The sequence below is a fragment of the Crocodylus siamensis genome, chromosome 12 (assembly GCF_052110815.1).
Source record: "Crocodylus siamensis isolate JL-2025a chromosome 12, ASM5211081v1, whole genome shotgun sequence".
In the NCBI taxonomy this organism is placed as follows: domain Eukaryota; kingdom Metazoa; phylum Chordata; order Crocodylia; family Crocodylidae; genus Crocodylus; species Crocodylus siamensis.
The window spans coordinates 24,456,974-24,477,294 of NC_143406.1; the positions used below are offsets into that span (position 1 = coordinate 24,456,974).

The 20,321-nt window shown below is 50.1% G+C and overlaps 1 protein-coding gene across 3 annotated transcripts in view; it reads right to left on the minus strand.

The window, feature by feature from the left end:
- Window positions 1-5,530: 5,530 nt before the first annotated feature.
- Window positions 5,531-20,321, minus strand: part of SBK1 (SH3 domain binding kinase 1) — an 89,942-nt gene continuing 75,151 nt past the window's right edge. For all 3 annotated transcript variants that reach the window (XM_090024092.1, XM_090024094.1, XM_090024093.1), the window contains exons 3-4: window positions 17,696-17,898; window positions 5,531-14,391 (exon numbers count right to left, since the gene is read on the minus strand). In XM_090024092.1, coding sequence (XP_089880218.1) covers window positions 13,603-14,391; window positions 17,696-17,898 — 992 coding nt within the window. In that variant the 3' untranslated portion in view covers window positions 5,531-13,602. The remainder of the gene's footprint in view (window positions 14,392-17,695; window positions 17,899-20,321) is intronic.

Consider the following 20,321-nt stretch of genomic DNA (forward strand, 5'->3'; position numbering starts at 1 on the left):
TCTGCAGGAGTCTATGGCTGGATCTGGGTGTATCTATGCTGACCTAAATGTTATATAGCACTCTGACATCTGCTGGGGGGTGGGGAATAAGAGCAATAGGACCAGGTCACCCTGTGCAGTACAGATACCATGTAAGGGACCAGGGGCTACACCCTGGGGGCCTGCCTTGGCCAGATTATGCCAGCTCCATGTCTAGTAACCGGGGTAGTCAGAGCTCACCCCCCAGGTTCCATAAGATCTTCTCGGGTGTCCTATTCCCAGCACTGCCTGCAACAGCCACAGGGTAAGCAAATGGGGGCTCACCTCTTCCCCCGGTGCTAGCATCATGCTTCATTGTTTGGCTTCTGTGTAACCCCATTGGCATTATCTAAGTGTTTCATGACCAGCAGTTCACTTAATCTCACTAACTTCCCTATGAACTAGATGGCTACCTAAGGGCCCTGTTTTTCATATGATTTTGAAGGGAGATTTATTACCCCTCATTTACAGATGGAGAAACTGAGGCACAGAGACCACTGAAGCTGAACTGGGCAGGAACCCCCCTGTCCTGTCCCCAGCCCAGAGCCCTCACCACCAAGCCAGATGTGTGCTAAAATGAGAGGTGCTTTAGGAAAAAAATGTCACAATGGTGGAAATGTGTCTGAGGAGTTTGATGCTGTGATTGCACCATGGAGATGAATAACTAATGGATGCAGCCCAAGCATTGTGCTCTGAACAGATACTCTGGCCCAAAGCCCCACCTGCTGTTTTGTGAGAAAAACATTGATCGTGTCACGTGAAAAGCGTATTATGATGCAAGCATACAGCGGGCCACAGGTAAAACTCTCTGCATCTTTCATGCTCATTTCATATATTTCTTGGTGCAATGCGCATGTTTGTGTATATTTATACTATCGTGATATGAAATAGATAATATACATTTTAAAACTAACAAGAGAAAGTACATGTTTAGGCAATGTGTAGTTAACCTGTGGACTTCATTGCCATAGGAGGTGGTGGAAGCAGATAGCACAGCCAGGTTCAAGAAGGGACTGAATACATTCATGGATGATGGATCTATTAACAGCTATTGAACAGAATGGCTGCAGGTGTCTCCTCTGGCATCTCTAACCCAATAAATGGTGGGTGCCAGGCAGGATACTGAGTGGGGATAGATCTAGAGATACCCAGTTCAATGATCTCCCTGTACAGAATCCACTTCTGTCACTGTCAGAGATGGAACAAACCATTGGGTGACCCAATATGAACTCTTCTTATGTTCCTATGTTCATCTTGTGAAATATACTTATCATACCATGTGTGCCTGAGCTAGGATGCATCTGGAATACATACCCTGTAATACCAACAAAGTCTTCCACCACAAGAGGCAGAATTGTCTTCAAGTCAATCATGTTTCCAAAGCTGTAGTGTCACGTTATGGTGAAGTGAACATAAGGGAAAAATACAGCAGGACAAAATAGGGCCAGTGGCAGAGCCCTCAGCCTCCAAAAGCATCATGTGAAGGAGGAAAGCCCCAGGAGTTATGCAGCATCAAAGCCATGCAACAGTGGTTCTGTTAGAACAAGGGGAGTTTGTCCCAGAAAGTGAGATAGTGCTGGGGAGAGGAGACGTGCAGATGAGGAGACACAGGCAGCAAGGCCAGGCATGAGAAAGGTGGTATGTCAATGGAGGAGGGAATGAGCCAGGCACAGAGACCCAGAATGTGGGTGCCCTCAGTCCACAGAGCATCCCTGGCACCTGCTGTGAGTCCCCTGTGCTTCCATCTCAACTTCACACACGCACTCAGAAAGAAACACAAACCCCCAGCAGACTGGGAGCAAACTGGTCTGTGGGGTTAGCCAATCTCTTCCATTGTGCCTGTAACCATTTATCTTCAGGATGGTAAAGCTCTTGCCTCTCCTTTTCCTATGCTCCCCGCCCCAACTCCAGCTCCCATTTCCATTTCCCCAAGAAGACTTTAATGAAATCTGCCCTTAATTAAATCCACATTCATTTGCATAATTACCAGGAAATTGAAATTAGCCTGTGGACGTGGCTTGAATACATTTAGCTTGAATCAATCATGAGTCGGATGAGGGGTGCATGGGTGATGTGGGGATGGGGGTCTAGCCAAGCACAACATTCATTCTGGCTGGGGGGGCATGTATGAAGGGACCCTAAATCCAGTCCCAGCAGCATTGTCTATGCCCCTTCCTCCTGACCAGAAGCACTCCTGGGCTCCTCCCTCTGCTAGTCCAGTCCTGGGCTCATACAGGGCTAAAATAGTGCCCTTCAGTCCTGACCCACAGCCCCAACCTACTGTACCAGCACAGCCCATTCCACCCTTGCTCTGTCAGAGCCCCTCACTTCTGCTTGTGATCTTCCATGTTGGCACTTGCCCCAGATGGATGGTGGTGTTGTGCTTCTGCTCCCTATCAACCTCCAGCATAGCCCAAGGCACTTGGCAGCTTGAGAGAGCTCAGGAGAATTGGCTCAGCTGTCGCTAGGGCTGGACAAGTGACCATGAATACCCATGTGAGCCCTCATGTAACGAGCCGGCTCCTGGGAGGCATGCTCAACCCATTGCGCACGCAGGTTCCACCAACCCTGGAACAACCCGACTGGCACCAAAGCTTGTGAAAAGCAAATTTCAAAACTGTGGGTTGAGGAAGCATGCCTACTGCCATCCAATCCAGAACAAGAACTGCACCATGTGACTTTATCAACCAATCACAACCAAGGAGGAATGCTTGAATTTTGAATACTCAGTGCCAGCTTGTAGAGGAGACAACTGCAAAGGGTCAGTCTTCTGGTGGCTTTGAATGATGAATGAGTTGGAGCAAACAGCAAACTACTCATGGACATGACACTGTCTGAGGAAGAAACTTTATGTGCTTTTACTAACTCGCTAGTTCTTCAGCTCCAGTGACTCCCAGCACCTCCCTCCTTCACTCCCCCATATATCAGGCACAACCCCTCATTCCTACAGGAGCAAGTCAGGTGTTGGGAAGCCATGTGACTCTTATGATTCTCTGACTTCCTGCAAAAGCAGAGCTCAGGTGCATTTTCATACCAATACATGCTTTGCCCTGTGGAGCACTGGCATTGCTGCATTAACCAGGGGAGCTAGATGAAAGATGTGGACAACAAGGGTTGCCCATGTCTGAATACAGACCTCAAAGCCAACCATTCTGCACCCCCTCCCCAGTTGTGGAGAACCAGCCAGCTGCCCCAAGGAAGCTTCTGGGGGAAGGAGTTTCTGAAGAGCTGGGAGGTGGGATGAGGTAGAAGGTGGCCTTCTCTCACTCTGCTCAACATGCTCAAGCCACCAGGCTTATCCGCCTTCCAGCTAGGCTGTTTGCATCCTCATAATTTTTCCTAGCTGGCAACTCCTGTTAGCCAAGAGGGTAGAGTGGAATGACAGGTATGAGAGAGCTTGCATTGTCATTCCTATTTTGCTCTTGCTCTCTGATGTGAGAGATGCTGGAGGTGATTGGGCGCTAACTGCTCAGACAAAGGTGCCATTTCTGCTCCCAGTCTTCCCAGGAGCGTTGTTCATTAAATGAACTTCAAGGGATTCTTCCAAATCAGTTTTTCCAGTCTTATACAGCTTTGGACCCATTCTCTAGGCGAAGGTGTCAACCAGCATGAAATCAGCTTCCTAGAGACAACGGAGACATAATCTTGTCCGGGGCAAAGGCTGCAGGTTTGTCTTGCTGCTCAGAGGTGGTCATCTGGACCTTGACTGGCTGTTGCTGACTAGAAGCCAGCCTGGTCTGGCTCACAGACAAATAGCTTTGGTCACCAACATAGCTGAGTGAAGCAGGAAGCACCACACAACTTAATCCAGAGAAGAAGAGGGCAACTCCTTTCACACAAGTTGGATGTTTCCTGGCTTTGGGATAGTCCTGGCTATCAGGGGATCTCCCTAGTACAACAGTATGATCTCAGATGATGTATCCCCTGGGTTACCCAGAAAGCTCTGGTTTTCCTAGAGTGTGTATGTACACCTAGCAGAGACATCATTACACTGTCCCAGCTGCAGTACAAACTACTGGCTGCCAGCAATTGCCACTCCTGGTACTCCTATTCCTATCTAGGCCTTTTTGTCATGGCCCTAGAATTAGGAACTTTGCAGTCAAGGAGACTGGATGGCTTAGCAATGAACAGGGTCAAATCCCACTTGAAACTTTCTCCTTATGAAATGGACTGTTGGTCTCAGGCTATTTTGCAATGGCACAGGAATCTATGTCCCTTGCAACCACCACTGCACCTGGCTGACAGTGCCTCCATAAAGGCCAACAATTTCATAGATTTCATAGATTTTAGGGTCAGAAGGAACCATTGTGTCCGACCCCCTGCCCTGGGCAGGAAAGAGTGCTGGGGTCACATGACCCCAGCTAGGTGTTTCCCTGATCTCCTCTTAAATACCTCCAAGGAAGGGGACAACCCCACCTCCCTTGAAAGCACATTCCATATTTTGGCAACCCTCACTGGAAAGAATTTTTTCCTGATGTCCAATCTAATTGAATGGGATTTGTGCCTAATGCAGTAGATGGAGACTGGGAAAATTTGGATTCAGTTACTAGCTCTGCTACTGACTTCCTGTGTGACCTTGGGCAAGCAATTTAATCTCTCCAAGCCTTGCCTTCCTGTAGGAAAAATGGCTATAGTATCCTTTTTTGTTTAGGACAATGTAAGATCTTCAGGACAAGGTCACACAATTGAAGCTGGGGAAGTTCAGGAGAAAAATGTTCTTTTCCTAAAAGAAATAAAATATTTAAAGTTGTAGGAAATTGAAAAATTGAAAATAGAAATACCTCTTGGGTCAAATAAAATATTACACTTGAATTTTGAGCTGTATAAAAATATGATTTTTTCTAAATAATGGGAATTTTGCAACAAAAAGTTCTGTCAGACTGAAAACAGTTCAGGCTTAAAATGCAGAAACTAGCTGTTTCAAATTATTCAGCATGGCTCATTTTTCCTAAATGAAAAAAAATCAGCAAAATCTGCACGTATTTGTAAACATTTTGTGGTCACCAAATTTTTGTTTCTTTTGCCCCCCCAAACATAAACAGAATGAAAAAATCTCACCCAGCTCTGATATCATGTCTTCATGCAGCATCTCACACAATGCTCTTAACTGGGGCCTCAACACATTACTGGCATACAAATAATAAGTGAAAATGAGTGGAAAGAAATACTTTGACTCATATTCAATGTAAAATAGATAACAGGTGAAACCCCATCCTTCTTCCTCCCTCCGCAAAGCAAATATTGGGGCCTGGCCGATCTGACTTTTTTTAAATGATCTGTTCCAACATAGCAGGGAAAATGGCTCCATCCTGCACACATCTGTGTATAAACACACACGCCTACATGCCCATCCCTAGGGAGTGCAAGTGATGTGTAAAAAAACTAAAAGCACTTCTTGGGCTAGATTGCACGTTGGTTCCCCCCACCCCACTCCCAGTGTTTTTAGTTTGTAGCAATTGTCCTCAATATAGAATTAAATAACACATTTAAAAACCTCCTTCTCACAAGTCAAAGAACTGCAAAGTATTTACAGACACGTCTTGTTCTCATTTTATTTTTGTTGTTTGCCTGGTTTACCTGCTCCGGGAGGGGTTGGAAGGAGTTGAACAACAGTAGTTTTTAGTTACTCTTCATTCCTTCAAGTCCCTTCTGCAGGTGGACAGTGCAAGAACAGAGCTTATACACCTGACCAGTTCACAACGCTAAGTCACAACACAACCAAGGGATGCAGTGATGCTTCATCAGGGAGATTAACAAAAAGATTCCATTCTGCACTGATGCTGCTGTAGACAACTGATTCCTTCAGGAAGAAAAGGGAAGGTTGTTGAGCCTTTACAAGTAAACTATCCTTCAATTTCTCTGCATTTATCAGTCCTTGACAGTGATTTGTGTGCATTTAACCAATGTATGCAACTAAGCCATTTCCTACTCGTGCCAATGACCAAACTACAACTGACTTCAATAGGTACAAGGCAGACGCCTCAATAAGAGCTCTCTGAATTTTCTGGGCCAGTTGCTGGCATGTTGAATGTCTGGTGATGTCTGATATCTACGCAGGCTTCAGTGCATAGATTTGCTTATCAGATGCTGATCAAATAACTAATGATGTCATGAACTTCTGTCCTAAATGCTTCAACCTGCTGAGGATCACTGCCTATGTGCCGAGCTGAGATGGCCCCACCCAGGACATTTCCACAGCACTGCTGCTGCGGTCTCATGCAGGTGCAAGGGGGTTATCTCCAGAGACAGCCTGCTCTTGGGAGAGGCCTGGCCACATTTCTGCTCCAGAGACAGTTCGCCTTAGGGAAGCAGCCCGCCACCCAGGAGTACTGACAGGATCCCAGGAGTAGGGACAGGTGGACAGAACTGCCGAAAGGTGGTTGTTTAGGGTGGAAGCCAAGGCCTCCTGCGCGTTGTTATAGCACTGCATTAAAGGCTGTACCACAGGTCAGGAAGGAGGCGATAGGGCATTTGCTTGGTCACCATTACAGCAGGCAGGGAAAGCGTGCTAGCTTGGCCGAATGATTTTCTGGGAAACTGCTATCTCCCTGCAAACCCTTTTCCACAGTGGGATCCCAGGCCCTATACTTTGTGGCATCATTTGGTGTCAAGGTGGGCTTATCCCAAGAGACAGGATTGCCCTGCCAGAGGTGTTGCAGTGGAGGGGACCAACACCTTACATTGAAGCATCTGGGACTTCAGCAGGCAGGGCCCTGGGAGAGGTGGGCCGTGCATCACTCTGTGACCTTAGCGGTCATGTGAGCCAGGTCTCGGCTACTGGAGAAGGTCTGGAAGGGAGCAAAAGGACCAAGGGGAAAGCCTGCGGGGGGATTTTGAGGAGGGCTGAGCATCTGAGCAGAAATCTAGTCAGGAGAGCCCTACAGCTGGATGGCCAATCTGGATCATTTGGCTATTTGCCTTTTACAGGTTTCTTCTGACTCAGTTGCCTCAGTTATGACAGCCAACCTTTCACCAACAAAAAAACAGAGCAAACTCCTGTTTTTTTGCACTGAGTCATGGGAGGCCATGTGGTAGCCCCAACTTGGAGTCCCTCATAGTCCTGTCAGCTGCCTCACAGCCATCACATCAGCAATCCTCCTCTATATTGCACTGGCTTTGTGAAGAGAGAGCTGCACCAAGGCCACTAAGGAGATATGGGACTACATGCTACTGGCAGATGAGAATGAGCTTCTTCAGCTCAAGTGAAGAAAGCCTGGGTTCCTCATGGCACTGCCCCAGAAGGTCTGGGACCTGAACCAGCTTCCCCAGTAACGTGCATGTTTAGAAGTAGTAACAGTGTCTGTTGTGTGCAACATGTTCATACTTTACCATGTCCTTTGAATGATGCAACAAAGTGAGGTTATCAGAACTGGCCAAGAGATGACATGTTTTTGGTTGACATTTCACATTTGACTGAAAAATGAAATATTTACAAAAGACAAATAAACCCAGGTCCTGGCCTTTCAACCAGCTCAAGGGATCAGCAGGTTCTGAAAGCAAGAGCCAGCCCTTGTGGAAAGCTGATTATTTCTTTTTTTGCTGGAGGAAAATTTTCCTCTGAATAGGACAGAACAAACACAACACTCCCGGGGGAAGCACCACTGCATCGTCACAACAGGAAATCACTTTTTATTTTTTTAAAAAAAGGCTCTACTGCCATCAAGATTTTTTGCTTTTATATATTTTTGTTGTTTTTTTTGTCATTTTAATGGGGGGTTTTTTCTTTTCAACAGTGACAGAAACTGAGGTAACATCTGTAACACTATAACCTCTCCTACAGGGAAAAGGTCCAAAACCCGACAGCCAAGGGAATTTAAAAAAAACCCCAACAGCCTAACAACAACAACAACCTCAATGGAAAAATATCACCCCCCCACCAAACAAAATAACTGACCAGAAAAATTAAAAAGGTCTATGTGGTGGTTTTAATTCCTTATCTACATTATTGCACGAAAGATCGAGGACACTGAGGGGCCTAAGGCAAAAAGGAGAAATTGCGGCTAAAATATCTAAGTCTGTGCAATGCTACTTCTAAAAAAACCATTAGCCCTGGATGCCCCAGAGCACAGTGGGGTGACACCAAGAGAGGCGAATGACTTCCATTCACCTAAAACACCCAGACGTGGACTGTGGAGATGGGGTGGGGCGATCACATTAGGGAGGGAGGGAGGGAGGAAATGCTGGGGCCAGTGACACCAAAGAGGTCAGAGATATGGTGGTCAGCAGATGCTAGTCTGAAGGGTAGGAGAAGAGCTTCTTGGATGCTGTTCCTTCCTCACCAGGGACAGATATTCATTTGGTTGGATCAGTCCTGCCAGGGACAGAGCAATGGTCAGTTGTACTAGGTCCCCTAGGATCCCATACCCAGAGGTCATTGACAATCACTACCAATGTTTCAGCAGGCTGGGGGAGGGAGGCCGGGGCTGAGTGTGTGCTATGATTAGTGATGGTTATACAAGAGATGCACCCTTGCTTTCCACTAGGATCCAGTGGAAAAGGCTGCTGGGCATGCCCCTGCGTACTGGGTGTGGGGTTTGGACCATGGCCAGCCGCCTGCCCTGCATCTGTTTGTAAACTGCTGTTGCTTCTTAGTAGCATTATAGCCCTTTGTATGGTAAGTTTCAGAGTCCAGGAGGGAGACACTGTGCCCAGAGTCCAGATCAGAGGGAGGTGGGAATGGTGGGGGCACCCACCTATTCAGCGACTAAATTAGCCTACTCTGAGCTGCTTCAATCCACTCCCCTGCAGTAGTCATCTCTACAGCTCTTGAGGGAACACAGGCAGCTGAGCATAGCTTTAAACCAATCAAGTCCTCATTAGGGCAACCCACAGCCAGCAGTTCTGGTGGGGCTGACCCTGACAGAGCTAGGTGGAAGGTCACTTAGTGCCCACATCACAAGCTACTAGGGACATGCAGAGCCAGTTGTACAGAGAGGACTTCTCTTTACTGCAGTTAGCCCAGGCTCTCACTCTGAGTGACCCATGTCCACACACAAGATTGTGATCCTAATATTATACCGCTTTACCCCCTGGCTAGCTGGCCTTTCTGAGCTAAAGCCTAATGTGTTTAAACCCATACTATATTATGAAGATGCCAACATGGAGGGTCCTCTGGCACATTTCCAGTTTCCCAGCCCCAGAGAGACCAAGTTCTTCCCCAGCTCACACCTAGAAGTGGCTGAACTCCTGGCAGATATAAGAACAATGGGACAGGCCCCCAGAGGTGCTGGTGACATGCAGAGAGCAGTGCGGCACTAGTATGGACCCACTCAAGTAGACACACTCAAGTCTGGCAACTCACACCCAAGTTAAACCAACCTGGTGGCTCACCTCAGAGCATCAACCCCCTGAGGAAAAGTCACCATGAAGGCAAATCCTGCAGTGTAGGGCAGAGGGAAGGACGAAGGAACATGTCAGATCAGTAATGACCACAGAGGTGACTGAACTCCACTTGCCTGGCCTGGATTTTTAGTCCCTGATCCAGCAGGATCCCTTTGGTGCATGTGCCTGATTAGGGTAGTGCTCAAGGAAAGAGGTCAGCACCCTGCCCCTCTGAAGTCTCAGGTCAGGGAAGGAGTTGAGAGACAGCAGTCTGGAGTGGCAACTCCCTGCATATCCTGTTCCCAGGGAAAGCCAGAGCCTTACACACAGGCAGATAATACCCCTGAAAGACATGGGAAGGGCTGGCTTCCCCGCATAGGCACATCCCAATAAATAGCTCTCACTCCCACAGGCCTTTCCCAGATCTAGAGCACAAGCACACATCAGTCCAATCCACCCCCCCAGTGCTGGATATCCCTCTTTGAGCATAGCCACAGCAACACTCCCCTCGTCCCATTATCCAGGCAGGTTCCATGGGGATTGCTAGGGCCATCCTGGGGGGTGCGAATCAGGGCAACCACCCCAGCCCCTGTGCTTTGGGGGGGTCCCGCAGAGCCAGACAGAGCAGCGCAGCAACTCTGCACTGCTGCTTGCTTCACGTCCAGCCTCTCAGCCTCTCTTTCCCACCCCCCCCAAATCTGCTGCCAAATGTGGCACCTCCAGCCACTTGGCTTTCCCCTACTGAATCAGCCTCCAGATTCCTTGCGTCTAGGGGCAGAGCCCTGCACAGGCTGATTTGCCCCAGGCCCCGCACCCTACTCGGGTCGCCTCTGAGGATTGCCCTTCATCTGCTCATCCAAATAGAGGTCACTCTGGCCTCAGATTCAAGATTTGGGAGCTCACACACAGATGTCTACATGTGCATGAGTGACGGCACATTCCTTACACATCTCACTCCCATATGTGCATTGCATGTCTAACACACGTACACACTTGCCTACACAGGTGTGAAGCTACTCCACTGATAAACTCCATAAGGACAATCTCTACTGGGGCTTCGACATTACTAAGGAGCTGGATGGAACCACCACCCCTTTGCAGCCATGCGAGCAGCAGCAAAGCCGCAGCAGAGCTGTATGTAAACACATGGGCTGAGAGCAAGGAAGGGATCACAGTTCTCACCTTCTCTCTCATGCTAGGGGAATAAGGGGCCTGTACGCACCCAGGGCTGTTAACCTTGTGACTATGAAAGCAAGGTGACTATCTCAGGTGGTTGCTTTCATATCGTTTCCAATTCTTGTTACCCAAATACCTACAGCTACTAATCTAGGTATGCCCACACCCCTAACCGATAGTTTCTCCCTGAGGCTTCCATGGGCATGGGCTGGGCTTCCAAGCAGAATCCCTATTATGTGAGGCAACTGCAGTGGAGAGTGCTGTGCTGGGCCCCACCACAGAGCTAGAGGGGTAGCCAGACCTGGGCCAGAAGCTGCCTAGTGGCTTCATGTGTTTGGTTCAAGCTGAAGTGCCCTAGAGCAGCAGTGCCCACCCAGCACAGCCTCCTGCTTTGCAGCTATCTCCCTGCAGCCCCATCCAGCCTTTTATGTCCCCTTTCCCAGTCCTGGCCTCTGCTATGTGTCACCCAAAGCTCATCTGTGCATGGATCTCACCACACCTGCCAGAGCCACTGACTTCCTGCTCTTTCCCATCACCCTCTACTGTTCTACTGCCTCCAGTTTGTCATGGCAACCATCAGGATGCTTATTAGTTTTCCCTCCTCACACTGGGGTTGGGGAGAGGTCTGCCTCCTTAGAGTGCTACAGTGCCAGAAGGTTGAGGGAGCATGGGTCCCCCCTACCCTCATCTAGTCCTTATGCAAAGAGTATATTTTCAAAGGGATGACTAAGAGGGGCAAGAGGGTACTTGGGGTGGGAAGGGTAACAGCAAAGACAAAGAGGTAGGGGACGGTTGGAGGACCAGGGACCTCTGGAGATGCTTGAGCTGTCCTCTCCAAGGTTCTTCAGAAGCTGCCAAAGCAGGCCTGAAGGCAGAAACAACAAGTAGCTTGGTTTACAGTCACTGGGTATGCAGATGTATGCAGCCCAGCCTGAAATGTTTATGCAATTTTTTTTTGCAGATTCAACATTGGTCCATTTGAGGATCCCATCCAGACAAGCTTGGCTGTACTAACCCCCATGCCAATGCCTATGGATTGCTGTGGGAACCCCACCAAGATGGCTTGCTCTGGTCTGATGTCATTTACCCTGGGTCCCCACTTGGGTTCACCTCCTCCAGAGGGGCAGACCCCTCAAAACCAGCAAGGGCCTTCTAGCCTGGGAAGCTAGTGTAAGGCCAAACCTTAATCAGGGTCTGTAACCACCCCTTATCCTGATACATCAGGGGTAGGCAATTATTTTGGGTGGAGGGCCGCCTACTGAGTTTTGGCAAGCCATCAAGGGCTGTATGACAGACAGCCCAGGGCAGATAAATATTAATTTTCTAAATTTTTTAGGGGCCTTGTGGGCTGGATAGAATAGCTTGGCAGGCTGTATCCAGCCTATGGGCTACATTTTGCCCACCCCTGTGGTGTATTCACTCTGAACAGAGACGGCCAGGCACTGATCGCCAATAAAATCATGTCTTACCACTACAGCCATCAAGGAACATACTGAAGCAGTGGCTCCCCAGCTGCCCATGTCCCTCCAGTGAAGATAGGACAGGTTCATATCAGTGTCCCTTACAAGGTATCAGCTTTTGTCTGCCTTGACCTATTCCCCAAACTGGGGCCTGGTTCCCAAGTTGCCCACAGGGGCTTGAGACAAAGGATGCACCCTTGTAGGGTGCTGGCGACATGCCAGCTGGGCACAACAGGCCCAGTGCACACAGACACATAGGAACACGACACTTGCTACATTGGTGGACACTGAGTGCTTCCCCCATCGGTGCAGAGCAGAGCCCTGTGCAGCAGGAAGCTATCCCAGAATCCGTTGGCAGGGAGAGGAGCAGCAAGAGCTGGGGCTGCCCAAGCCCAGCGCTAGAATAGATGTGGGAGAGGCCTCGTCTGGGCCAAGACTAGCTCACTGGATACCACGCCCACCTTCCCTTTTCAGACAGGATCCACCAGGCTTATTTGCTTCCTCTATCTCCTGCCATCCATTATGGCCTCTCTCAAATAAGAGCCAGGATGGCAGTGAGAGTGCATGGGCAGGTGCAATGGGTACACCCTGGCCCAGCTCTTAAACAACAGAGACTGGTAAATACCCCCACCTCCTGGAAAGCCTCCCCCATGTCCTGGGGTCATCAGCCTTCCCCCCTTCTGGGATGCTTCCTTTTCCCCCATCCTACATGTCTACCTCTCCAGCCACCCCCATGAGAGAATCACACAAGGGTCTTGGAGACTAAGCCAGTGCAGGAAGGGAGCCAACAAGAGTGAGGACAGGTGTGGGATGCCAAGCTCCCACCATTCCCTGTGTGCCAAGTCTGTAGTTAAGCCCTGACCTGAGCCCAGATTTCTAACCATGGTCAGTACATGATTTACAGGGCAGGAAGAGTGCCCAATTTGCATATCAAGCCCTGACCATGACAGGTGCCCTTGGCAACCTAAAGAATCCCTGGTTTGCTGCAGCTCCACCCCACACCGCTCTCCACCCACTATAAGCCCCAGCTGCCTGCACGATGGCTGCCAGACCACATGTGCAAGACCCAATGCCATTTCCCTCCCTCCCACTTTTGTCCCACCCTCTTGTTCTCCCCCTGCTCTCATTTTGTTGTTTTGGTGAAAGGTCCCACCCACCCCCAGAAACAGTAGGACTGTTGGCTCTCCCGTGCTCTGTCAGCCCAGCAGAGGAAGGGCACGTGCGGTGTGGAGAACGCAGGGAAGTAGCCCCCACTCTAGTTGCAGATGGCGTGAGGAGGAGGGAGCTCAGAGCCACCAGGCTGTTCATGGTCCTTCCTGGCAGCCAGTTTATGCCCCCCTGTTGGGCTCCCAGCCCCCAGTGTCCAGTCTACACTCTGGCCTTACCTACAGTGGATGGATATATGTAGCATCCTTAGTATTATTGAGTTATTGTTAGGTTTTTTGTTTGTTTGCTTTTTTGCTTTGGGAGACATGGATCCTGGTCCCTAATATAAAAGGAATTCCCTCCCCCATCCCCCTTTGCCAGAGGGGTGGGGGGCAGTGGGACTGACATCATGTCTGCAGGCTGTACAGAGAAGAGCCGTGCCATGAGGACTGTGACCCCCCCCCATTCCTGCCACCTCTCATCAAACGCAAATCTCTATTGCTGTGGCCAGGACCATCTGCCCTTTGCCTTTGTCTTGCCGGCCATCTGTCCTCCCTGTTCCCCCTGGGGAGGACAGGCCTGGCTCTGAGGTGGAGAGCCGAGGCCCGCTGCCTTCCGTCAGGATGGTCCTCTTGAGTGGGGTGGGGGTACAGGAACTGGGTGTCTCGTGGCGGTGTGAGCCAGATGAGAGCTTGTCACCAGCATGTTTGCGGGAGCGGTAGGAGGGCCTGCGGCGCACCTCTGACATCAGATCGTACTTGATGAAGTAGAAGACCTCCTTGACAGGGCAGCGTTTCTCGGGGTCCAGGGCCAAGAGGCGTTGGAACATGCGCAGGGCATTGTCTGTGAAGCGCCTCCACTGGGAGGGCAGGCCGGCCAGGCGCCCCTTCTGCCACCGCACAAACTCCTCAAAGAAAGTGTCTGTGGTGGAGGCTGCCTCCCAGGGAAAGTTGCCAGTCAGGACACAAAAGATGAGCACGCCAAAGGCCCACACATCAATGCTCATGTCCACAGTGAAGCCCTCAGCCCGGCCAGCCTGGCAGACCTCGGGCGCTGTGTAGGGGATGGTACCACTGATGCGCTTCACCCGGCAGCCCACCTTGCGTGTCATGCCAAAGTCAGCTAGCTTGACCCGGCGGCAGTCACGGTCAAAGAGCAGCACGTTCTCAGGCTTAATGTCCCGGTGCACCAGGTTCTTGCTGTGCATGTAGTCCAGGGCCAGGCCCAGCTGCTGCACACAGCGCTTCACCATGTCCTCAGGGAGACCCACCTGCAGGGGTACACACAGAAAAAGCATTAACACAGGTTATAGGAGGCCTGGGGGGATTTTCTGCACTCATGATGCTGGGGGACCAAGGCCTGACAGCAACCTAGTCTGATGTTCAGAACACTTGGAGTTAATCCCTACTCCACTATCCTCCAGGGCCCAGGCAGGGAGCAGCAGGGAAGCAAGCTGGCCCAGTGTGAAGGCAGCGGGAATCAAGCCACAGAGTTATTAGAGTTGAGGAACGAATGCCACACTGGCTCTCTTGAAGACTGCCCAGGCCATCAGCTCCCTCAGATGGCATGAGTGCCACATTAAACCACCTCCTGCTGCCTTAATATGCCCTCACTCAGGTGGAAAAGCATCACGACAAAATGGTTTGTGCCCGCGCTCCTGATCACTCGGCATGACTGAGCCTGCCATATCTAACCCCTCCTAGCACTGCCTAGAGTGGGCCTTCCACACCCCACATCAGTTTTGCATCTCTTTTCTGACTGGTATCTATGTAGGAATGAGATGCTCACACTGGGCAGCCTTGGCTGTCCTCTGCAGCCTGTCTCCTAACAGACCATTATGTCTCCTTCACATCTCAACCTGATTTTCTGCTTCCCAAGTGCCTCACAGGTGAAAAGTGAAGATGAAGCTGCTGAGATGTATTTGTCAGTGAGGACCCTGTGCTTACATGAAACACCATTTCTAAGGGCTCCTCTTGGGAGGGACAGAGGAACTCTCTCAGCATGCCAAGCACTTTGGGGATAAGGAGACTGTGGTTAAATTGTTTCAGGACATGCTTTCAGGGCACAGCATGTAGAAGCAAGTGCAAAATAACCTGGTGCTGCCTTCAGTTCCCATTTTTCCCTTTAATGGCATGAGGTTTTAGGCTGAAGCATCATTGCTTCCCACATGAAAGGAGGAAAATGTCAGACATAGAGGATATGAGGAGTAGAACAAGGCTACTACAGGGAAGCACAACATCTCCGGCAAAGACCCCTGGTCCCAGGAGCCAGACTCAGAAGCCAAATGGTTGCAAGAATTCATTCAAGAGTTTCTCCCTGAAACAGACCAGGTACACAGCAAGTAAATTTGGAAATATACCTCAGCTTCTCTTCCTCCTCCTTCTCCACCCTGGGACTCTAGTGATTTCTGGTTCTCCCCCACACACCATCAGCTGGGAATTACCAGGCATAAGGTATAGATGGAGGTGGATGGGCTAATTTAAAGAAGAATTCAAGAGAGTTGGGCTGAGGTGTGGAGGAGAGATCATGGTGATCAGGCAGGAGCAGCAAAGGGATTCATGAGGAGAGATAAGGGTTCAGGGAAGGTAGACAAAGTGGGAGTGAAGAACGGCTCAGTATCAGGAGAAATACTTTGAGTACTGAGGCCCATGAGGCTGTGCATTGAAAAAAATAAAGGCAGCTTCATTATTTGAGACATTTAGTAAAAACCAAAGCCCTGGAGAACAATCCTTCAATGCCCCATCATGGGTAGGGGGGATGAGATGAGCCAGGTGACCTAAAGCCCTTCTCCATGACTAGCTTCCCCAATTATAGGGGAAGGACCCTGTCTACAAGCTAGGCTGAATTTTGGCAACCATCCTTCCCTTGCAAAGGAGTCAACCAATGGTTTCCCTCCCTCTCATGCCCATGCCAGGCTGGTTAGGTGGGGCTGTAGAGTTCAGCAGTAGCTGGGCCCCAATTTTTCTTTTCCTCCAGAGGGTAGAGCCCTGAGCCCCAGTTCTGACGCTAACGTAAGCCTGGCGGCAACAGACCCCATCAGTGGTGTAGGTACAGTGGGGATGGGCAGAAAGGATGATTCCCTGGATTGTCATATGCTTGACAACCACCACCTGGTCCCTCAACAAACCATGGCATGGTGTTCCTGCACAGGACATGCCCCCAGCAGAGGGGGTTACAGCAGGGTGACCCCCTGCATAGAAAGTCCCAGAAAGGGTGGTGGCATGGAGATTTTCCCCACCTCTACAAAAACTCATCTGTGCCCCTGGAACCCATCCCCTGAGGACACCTCAGACAGCAGCCAAGAGAGACAGCACCCCTGCCCTCCCCTGAGCCAAGAGCAGGAACCAGTGCCAGCCTCACAATAGTCACAACTAGGGAAGGGGGCTCAGGATTCCCACTGGTGCTAGATTTTCCTGGGTCACCGTGAGGAGGGCATTTCAAGGACTCACCCCCCGCCATGCTCACACCCTGCCTCATCCTTGTTCCACAGCACCAGCTGAGACTACATAATCACATTTCCTTCTATGACTTTACATAAGATTTCATTACACTTCCAATTCAATTATGTCTAATTATATTTGGTCGTCCTTTCTCTTTCAATTCTCTTGCAGCTCTTCCTTTTCATTCCTTTATTCTCCCCTCACCCCTTGTTTATTTCAGCACAGAAGGACAAATGTTTGCTGAGCAGGCAGAGCCACATCCATCCATACAGCTAGGTTCACCATCATCAAAACATGATCAAGAAGCCCAGGCAGTCTCTTTCTCCCTGTTTTTATTAGGATAATGAATCAGAGTCACGGATCTCTTATCTTCATCTACCACCTTTCTGGATACCAAAGTTCTTTGGAAATGCTGGAGATGGGGAACACTTCATCCACTGCTGAAATGGCAGCTCACTCTGGAGCGCAGCATGTCAATGTTTTAGCAGCACTGAGTGTTAAGGGTTTGGGGCAGTGAGCAACACACTGTGTCCAGCTGAATCTGCAGAGAGTTTAAGCTGGAAGACTGCACTAACCTAAGGTAGTATGCAACAGCCTTGCTCTTGTAGCAGCAGCCATGGGCTCAGTAACAGGCAACAAGTGCTCATGGGCTCAGCTCACACCTCATCTAAATGCAAAGTGCCCTCAGGAGTGACACCTCCCTGCAGGTGTCCCAAAGCGATCTGCACTTGGGATGTTCCCAAGCAATAGCTCTCCATTCACTCTCACAGGTAATTGTGTTACACACTCACCTTGCCCAAGTCAAAGTGTCTCCACAAAGGGGAGAACCAGACCAAGGTACTCCTGAATGGGGGTAGCAGGAAGTCTCCCTTCCAAGTAATTGCCAGATCAGAGCCTCCTTAGTCTGCCAGCTCACATGAGGACTGATCTGTCTTTTGCTCCTAGCTCTCAGAGTGGCAGGGGAAGAATCCTTGGGCAAGAACATCCTTGTGTGAAGGAAAGAGGGCAGGGTGGGTGGGGACAGTGCTAAATAAGGCCCACAGGCCTTAAAAGAACAGGCCCTGAGATGGCTCCAGGAGGAGGGAGGGAAAGAGAGAGGACAAACACCACCTCCTGAGGCTCCCTGACTGGTACCTGTGGTGGGATGATGTCAAAGAGGTCCCCTCCGGATGCGTACTCCTGAGCGAAGACATAGCACTCCTCTGTCTCAAAGACTACATCAAAGACCTTTATGATGAACGGGCTGGAGGAGAGTGTGTTGGTGATGCTGAATTCCCGCAAGAAGTTCTTCAGCTTCGTCTTACTCTTGTTCACAAACTTCAGTGCCATCTTGGTGCCTAGGGGGGTGAAAGGGTAGAGGGTACAGCTCAACATGCAGAGGGCTTCTGCCAAACCCATTGTGGGGAAAAGGGTATTGTATCCCCACAGGATTCCCCAGAGGCACAGACCAGTCCTCCCAGAAAAGTCAACTGAAGAAGTTCCTTCTGGCCACTTTGTGCTGCTCCCCATGCCAGCCCAACTCTGTATGACCTTGGCCCTGGCCTGTCCCACCCCTGCCTGCTTCCTCTAGCTGATACCAGACTTTGAACAGAAGGGCTGAAGTTATGGCCAGCTTCTGTGCAGAGATGCAAGGAGGGAGGACTTCTCACCTCCCACTCAAAAGCCTTCACCCACTATAACTTTCCCCTGTCACAGTGGGTTCCTGCTGAGGTTTTTTTTCATGGTCCCAATGGGCTGAGAGCAGCCCACAAGTACCATGTCTTCTGCATGAGGTACTGTGCAGAAAGAAATGCTGCAGCCTCAGCACACCTTGGAGCATGGCCTGACCAACACAGCAGGGTCCAAGGTGTGTGGGCCTGCTAGGGAACAGTCAGTGAAGAGTAAACCCATGCAGCTGCAGGCCAAGGTGGGAGGGGACCAGTGACTCAGATCCACTGCCCCCTCTGACACCCAGAATTAGGAGGATGCTCCCTGGCTGTGTGGCAGTCCCAGACTTGCCTCAGCTGAGGGGTAAGGACACTACCTCCCTCATCCTAGTGCAGTTTCCACCAGTGAAGCCTTTCTGCTCAGGTCTACCTTGTAAACCTGGGATGTGGCCTTTATTAGGCAAAGATAAGCCCCCTTCAGATTCCTTCAGAGAGGTCAGGTCTGGCCAGCATTAACTGAAGCTGAGGCTGAAGAGGGGGCCTTAGAATCATAGGAAACAAGGGTCGGACGGGACCTCAGGAGGCCACATCTAGTCCAATCCCCTGCTCAAAGCACAACCACAACCAGCCCCAACTAGATCATCCCAGCCAAAGCTTTGTCTAACCAGGTTTTGAAAACCTCCAAGGATGGAGCTTCCACCACCTTGCTGGGTAACATGCTGGGGACCAATTCATCTGAGCCTCTTGGCTCAAGGATTTCCACAGAAGCAGGCCTCCCAGTGAGGTTCCCCACAATCCCTATCACTGGCATGGTGGCGAGGGGGACAGGCTCTATACTGCCAGCCTGCACCTGGCAGAAGTCAAACCTATGTGTAATAGGAGGGGGAACAGTCAGGCCACTCCCCAAACCTCAAAGGCCTAGCTTTCTTCCAGGAGAAAGCCTCTCATTCCTCCGGGATCCTACAGATACCAGTCCATTGTCCCACTTCTAGTACATGTGAAGTCTGTTAGATAACTATGCCAACACTTTTTCCATGGGATGATGCTGTGTACTCTGCAAGTTAACAACAGCTTATTCAAGTTAATTTTCAGCCATTTCCAGGACCACGCTGTCAGGCTATGTCCTCTCCCTGGCCACTGAGCAACAATGTAGCTCAGGAGGGCTATACCTGTAAAGACTTTTGTCCTGGGTTTTGACTCTGGATGAATGAGGACAGCCTCAAATGAGAGATCTGGTTACTGCCCAATAGGCCTGGCCTGTTTCTCAGGTGGCTAATAGTTTCCTGGTCTATAAGGTTCACACCCATCCTGCTTCTGCCTGAATCTCAGGTGGCTATGGCAGCAGTGCCACCTACCCCCTTCTGCTGGTCACTCACACCAGCATGCTCATCACCCCGACTACCTGGGCACTGCTGAGCTGTCAGCATGCTCTCCTTGCCCACATACTACCTCACCACTACTATTGGTACCATGGTACCAGCCTTTCAAACCTGCCTTTTAACCATTTCTGGTCTTCAAATAAATCCTTACACTGAGCAGCCCTTGACAGAAGGGCTGTGCTGGTCAGTCACTGTTCCATGAGGCCCTCTGAGGATGCAGTGTGGCTCTGTGCTCCACTAAGGAACCCACACCTGGTCAGCACTAGATATTCTCCACCCCTACATACATGTACCCCCAAGCCCTACACCCCAGCATGTCTCCTATCAGAAAGTCTATACTCTGGAATGCCCTGCACTGCCCTGTGCATCCCAGTATATCTGATGCAAAACCCCCATATCCTTCCATATACCAATGCCATAAATACCCATATCCTAGTCTACACCCACACCCCACAGTTCACCCTCCTGAGAAATCAGCCCTCTGATCCATTAAGTTGACCTGCACCTGAAGTGAGTCAGCAGCTGAAAGCCAGTCTCCCATCATCTACAGGTACACGTGCCCAGGCCTGGGTTATCCTGACAGTGCCACCATGGAAAGCACTAGCTCAGACCAGATGGTGGCAGCTGCTGCTGTTTCAATGGTAACATATTTAGATTGACACCAAGTTGGGCTAAACATTACAAGGGATAAAATTCCAAGGGCTTATCTATACTACACATCTGGTGGTTGCAAAA